This window comes from Carex rostrata, chromosome 23 (genome assembly GCF_964058835.1).
Source record: "Carex rostrata chromosome 23, lpCarRost1.2, whole genome shotgun sequence".
NCBI lineage: Eukaryota > Viridiplantae > Streptophyta > Magnoliopsida > Poales > Cyperaceae > Carex > Carex rostrata.
In genome coordinates this window covers 3,395,912-3,401,853 of record NC_135940.1, presented here as the reverse complement: position 1 = coordinate 3,401,853, position 5,942 = coordinate 3,395,912, and the positions used below count along the sequence as shown (strand labels likewise).

General features: G+C 40.4%; 1 protein-coding gene across 1 annotated transcript; it reads right to left on the bottom strand.

Moving 5' to 3' along the window:
- Window positions 1–1,310: 1,310 nt before the first annotated feature.
- On the bottom strand, window positions 1,311–5,307 carry LOC144574537 (protein DWARF 53-like). Its single transcript, XM_078324503.1, has 3 exons — window positions 3,951–5,307; window positions 3,350–3,593; window positions 1,311–3,166 (listed from the first exon to the last, which is right to left on the bottom strand). Exons 1-3 carry the CDS (start codon window positions 5,096–5,098, stop codon window positions 1,556–1,558), a joined length of 3,003 nt encoding a protein of 1,000 aa, XP_078180629.1. The 5' UTR covers window positions 5,099–5,307; the 3' UTR covers window positions 1,311–1,555.
- Window positions 5,308–5,942: the final 635 nt, after the last annotated feature.

The following is a 5,942-nucleotide window of genomic DNA, read 5'->3' as shown; positions in this document are numbered from 1 at the left end:
TTTATAAATCATGTATTGCAATTTTGTTTGTGCTTTGACATTCAATATTTTTTATATATGTTTTTTCTTCTTACTTTAAAATTGATTAATTATTCTTCTATTTATTTATCATATATTTTTCTTACTAATTACTGATGTAATTTTTTTCAATTAGTATGACATATTCATTTATGAAACTAAGTTATTATTATAAACTAAATTTAGTGATTTTATGTTATAATGTTTCATTTCTTTCACATAATATGTTATTAGTATTTGAAAAAAATTTAACTCTTGAATTTATTTTTTCATTAAATAAATGTGTTATTGACATATATAAAGTGCTTATGTGTTAAAAAAAAATGTAGTGTCATGTTATAATAATGAAATTAAGTTTATTTGATAAGTTTAATGAGTTAAATAAATTATTTTTAATAAATTATGACATATATACATAAATTTAATAAAAACGTTAAATTGTCCGCATAATTCCGATTAATTAGCTACATACTGATTAATCGCTTGGCAATACTCCATCCATTCAACGACTGCATACCGTTATTTACAACACTTATTATTAGGTTGGTTCACTAGGTTGGTTTACGTGTGGTGTTGTGCATCACAACACACGAATGAACACAGTACACTACATGTTAATCACACCATATGACCAGAATGCGTACCCGGCCATGCCGTAACTTTTTTGCATCCATAGTCTAACTAGGCTACACAAGTTCAAGAGCCATGTTTTGAATACAGACCAGCACTTAATCAAGCTTTGATTGTATGAAACCTAGAGTATAGAGATCTAAACAAGAGAACTAAACCTTTTATCCACATAACATATAAAGATCAACTGCTGAAATGTGAAAAAATAAAAAAATTGAAAACTATTATAAAATAAAGAAACTATAATGTTAAAATTATATTTGCGTTCAAGTCATGTATAGTCCCGTGCCGTGCCATGTCTCATGGCCTGGGCTGCCTTGTCGTGACAAAGTCAGCTCGTGTGTCATAGCATGCGAATGGATACATCACGCGAATCACGTCACATAACCGGTATACGTGCAGTGCCATGACACGTCCAATCACACTGTGACTAGAGGTCTAAACATAACTAAACAACTAAAGCTTTTATCCACAGAAGATAAAGATCAACTGCTGAAATAATAAGATACCATACAATAATTTATTCCATTACTAACAACAAGACTACAATGTACACGCGCTACAAACTTAAAAACACCCATTAATCTATTGACTTCCTATTGCTACAAACTAACACTTTTGTTTTGATGATGTCCTAGATATTTAAACAAGGCAACTAAAGCTTTATCCACAGATGATATAAGATCAACTGCCAAAATAATATACCATACCAGAATTATCGATTACTAACAATAAAAACTACAATATACACACACTAGAATTGCTTTCAAGCCTGAGTAATTAAAAACCAATAGAACTGCGACATGCTACATATTATATACTAATTTAATTTCCTTATGTAAGAAAATATACTAACAACACTACCATTATACAAGGTAATTACACCCAATATCTACTACCTACACAGTTAGTTGATAATAATCTTACATGGCAACAATGCGGAACCCAGCAAGTGTTCTCCTTTGCTTAGGAAGTCCTTTTCGCAAGACACAAGCCTAAAAACAGCTGAACCCAGAACCCGATTACACCTTTGCTTCAACTCCCCGAAACTTGCACCCAAAACCATCTCCACCCATTCACACATTGTTCTTCTCTCTTCTACAGCAAGTATTTGCTCCATTGCATCAATTTCGATCTCCAACCGACAACACACCGGACCAAATTTTTCGCAAAAGACCCTGTTAACATTCCATAACACCTCATCAGCCAAGGCGTTATAGTTAAAGGCACTAAATTTGACCTTTTCGTCTAGTTTCTCAAATAATTCTTCGGCCCAAGTATCTGAATCCTCTTCTGACATGGAATTGTTCTCTGGCTCATCTTTTGATTCTTCAATCGGTAAATTCAAGTCGAGTCCTAGGTGAGGTCTTTTTGGGGACCCATAACATGTATCGCTCTTACGTTTGGCTGATTCACATCTTCGAGTTATCACAACCCTTTCACCCGAGGCACTCCCAATTGCCGCAATTGGAGATTCCATTACAATCTTCATTTTTCGCCCTTGTGCCGACAGGATATTCTCCTCAGAAAAATTGGGATATTTCTTGGTAGAAGATGGTACCGATATACCCTTTCTTCTAGAAGATAAAAGGAATATCGTACGACTTATACCTATCTCCCGATTATACGAATCGCGAAGTTTGCCATTGTTAACTGCATAGTCCAAACATTTTTGCTCCATGATATCGGCCTCATCCACATTTTCAATATAAACAACTGCAGAGGGCATTTTTGCAATTTCGCTTGCTATGTAATCAATGCTTGTCTTCCCATGATTTCTTGCATTGAAGCACTTGCTCAAATCAGACTTGCTCAAATTAACAGAAATCAAATTATCAGTTCTACCATATCTCATTTCAGCAAGTGCAGTTGCAACTCTCTTTTGAGCCCCTTGATCGCCGCCTTCAAACCCTAACCAGATACCCCGTTGACTCATAGCCCTAGAACTAATCACAGTGCTAATAGTTTTCAACGCCTCCTCCTGACGACCGACCCGTTTAAACAGATCAGCAAAAAATGACTTGTAACTATTTACATCAGGGATAATACTCAGATTCTGACTCGTGGTAACTGGAGTTGCATTACGGTTAACCTGTGAATGCGACTTAACTATCGGGCTCTCAGTTTTCTCAGGAGGTGGTCCCCGAGGAGTCGCCAGAGCCAGATCAGTCGTAACTGAAGTTGCCGAAGAAGGGGATGCATGATCTTCAGATGCACGCAAGTGGAGTTGATCGCTTTTCGAGTGTCTAGGCTGGAGTTTCGAGATCAAATCTTCGTCTCTCGGATTAGTGCTTGAAGGAAGCGAGATGCTTTGAATGGGACGATTCGGTTTAGGCAGGGAAGCAATGATAGCCGGGTTTTGGGTTACCGGAACGAAACCAGGGATCAAAGGATAATTATTCTCTGGTGCCGCTATTCTGGGAGAATAACTCGTGTGGAGGCGGTGGCAGTAGTCGGTCCATTTCTTCTGCAAATTTGCGATTTTGCCATTCAACACCAACTTATTCTCATCTGAGACCTGCACTGAATTAAATTGTTCATGAATTTTACCAAAAGCAAGAATAGTTTAAATCCTAGGTTTTGACAGTAATAAAGTATTTGGTACTTCAACATTTTTATCCTCTTGATAGCATTTTGAATTGATGTGTACTGGTTATGTTTTTACTGATACTGCTGGTAAATTAAGAGAAAAGGCACATACCTTTGTAGCATCCCCAAACCCATTGGAAACAGCACCTGAGTTAGACTTTGGCATCCAAGAAGGCAAATTTGAATGGACTTGGTCTACAGCCTCCATTGAACTTGCCTTTAGAATCGTCATCGCCTCCTGCTCGTAATTATAGTTGCAGATCTGACACCTTGTACCAGGCTGGTACTGGTACGGGTTGTTCACTACTCCTACCGGTTCAAATGATTCACCAAAGAAACCCCCAAATGGAACAAAACTGTACCAAAGAATTGAACTATGAGTAACTAAACTAAGGTAAATTGAAATTTGTTAGTTTAATAACAATATTTTAACATAATAGAACTTTCGAACAAACAAAGTAAATCCCCGCAGTGCCTGGTTGATTAATTTATCATTTATATGTTTTTCAACTATTTATATACACTAAAAGACAGGTATCAACACAAACAAGTGTTGACCCCTGTGAAATAGCAAGTATCTACTAAAGGAAACAAACACTACTATAAACAAATCAATACTAAATTAATCTAACACGTTAAATAAAGATGCATAGACATAGTGTGTGTGTGTGTGTGTAATTAAAGCATGACCTAACAAACAAAAGGGGGCCAACCTATGAGTTTTGTTAAAGCAACTAGCTGTAGCACCATTAGCCCTTGAGGAAGGAGTAATCGGTAAGATTCGGAGCTCCCAATCCTTGTCGACTAACGGGTACTTGGACAAGAATTTCAAGTAGGTTTCATAGTTCACTGACCAACCCATAACCCAAACCCGGCCCCGTTTGAGCTCCAAAACCCGTGAGACCTCCGATACAACCCGGGCCACCATCTCTCCCTCCAGCAATTCGTTCAAATCTCCAACATTCAAAACCACCCCGGGGCCAGGTATGTCATTAAACCCGTTAACAACATCCTCAATCCGATCCGCTTCATCCAATTCCACATCGAAAATTCGAATTCCTTCGAGTTCCGGTGGGAACAGAGACCAGTTGCACCGATTAACGGCTCCAGCGAAATCTCTCGCAGCATCTCCTGCACCGGCTCCAACAAGCATCGGGTTACGTCCATTGCTCGAGTCCCGGGACAATATCTCCCCGATTTTGCGGCAGTGTTCATCACCTGAACTCGCAATGGACCCAATAAGCTCATCAGAACCGTTAGAGAAACTACAGAGAAACAGCGGCGGGCACCTGCGGGGAAACCGAAGGATAGGAGGAGGTGCGGGTCGTAAAACGGCAATCTTTATATCGGAGCTCCTAAACCCGGCTTCTCCAAATACCCGGCTCACGACCGGATCATCCAAAATCGCCAGTATCAGTTGCTGCAACTCGACTTTCACTCCAGAGAAGGAACTGGAGCTGGCGCAACTCTGGCTCTGTTGCTGGTACAGATGGAAAGTATCGGGATTTCGTCTCTGGTTCGCCTGAGAACGCTTGATCGCCGCCATGAGGGAGTTCGAGATTGGAGGTTCATCCAGTGGTGTCCCGGTCGAAGAGGAAGAAGAAGAGCAAGAAGGGAGGCGATCCAAGGCAACGCTGAAGCATAGTTCCAGGGCTTTGAACTGGAGACGAGGGGAGTAAGCGGTGCTACGAGAGCGGGAGAGAGCATCTCTAAGGAGCGGACTGGAGAGGAGACTGGAGATGAAATGAAGAGAGGTAGTCTGAGCGTGGGAGCGGCGGCGAGCGGTGGAAACAGCGGCGTCGAGCGCGGCGGAGGCCTCCGGCGTGAGACAAGCGCGCGCCGCGGTTACCGGAGTAGGCATGGAGGAGAGAGAGCAGAGAGCATGTAATAAAAGGAGAGGTGAGAGAGATATTTTATTGTTTTTTCAGGGGGGTGAATGAATAAAAAAATGGAGATGGAGAGAGGAGAACGAGAGATTTGAGAAGAGAATGGGAGTGGTGGGAATGGGATTAAAAAAGAAGAGAAAATCTCTCGAATGAATGCTGCGATTTCTGTGTGTAATTTGTGTGTGCTCTGAGAGGAGATAGTGGCATAGCGATAGTGCTGAGTCGTAAAGAGGAATTGAAATAACCTTCAGTAACTCGAATTTTTCTTTTGGATACAAACTGTTCGATCTGCTCTGCCACTAATATTAAAGAGCTCCATGGGTCTGGATTTAAAATCAAAATTTCAGTTACTTCAGAGGGTCTGAATTATTCGTAAAGGAGGAGGTGAAAAGTGAAGACGTGACGGAAAGATGTGGTGGGACCAACTAACTTTAGAGAGAGTACATATTTTAACGGAGCAATTTTCACTTCATGCAGCGAACTGACTATAGAATCAGTACAGCGCATATGATTTTTGCGCTGCATTAAGTCAAAATTGCTCCGTTAAAATCTTTACTTGAGGACACGGAGCGGGAGAAACTCTACTCTACGGATGCTGCCAAAGTGCCAATAGACTGTAGACTGTACTCTGCAGTACAATAGTCGATAGGTAAGAAAGCGTATATTTCTTTTTCCTCCACTTTTTCTCTTAGTTTTATTTATCTGTTTTTGCTGGGGTCGGTAAAATACCAAAATTGGGAGATGGGGGCAGATGCTTTGAGCACTGGCCACTTGGAGGTGGTGGTGAGGCCCACTTTGGAGATGGTGGTAGACTGGTAG

Bases quoted from the DNA above. Each gene is read 5' to 3' on its own strand.
- LOC144574537 (XM_078324503.1), bottom strand. From the start codon at position 5,098: ATGCCTACTCCGGTAACCGCGGCGCGCGCTTGTCTCACGCCGGAGGCC. The intron at 3,594-3,950 runs GTTGGCCCCCTT...TCTTTGGTACAG, and splicing joins TGCTTTAACAAAACTCATAG to TTTTGTTCCATTTGGGGGTT. The intron at 3,167-3,349 runs GTATGTGCCTTT...AATTCAGTGCAG, and splicing joins GGTTTGGGGATGCTACAAAG to GTCTCAGATGAGAATAAGTT.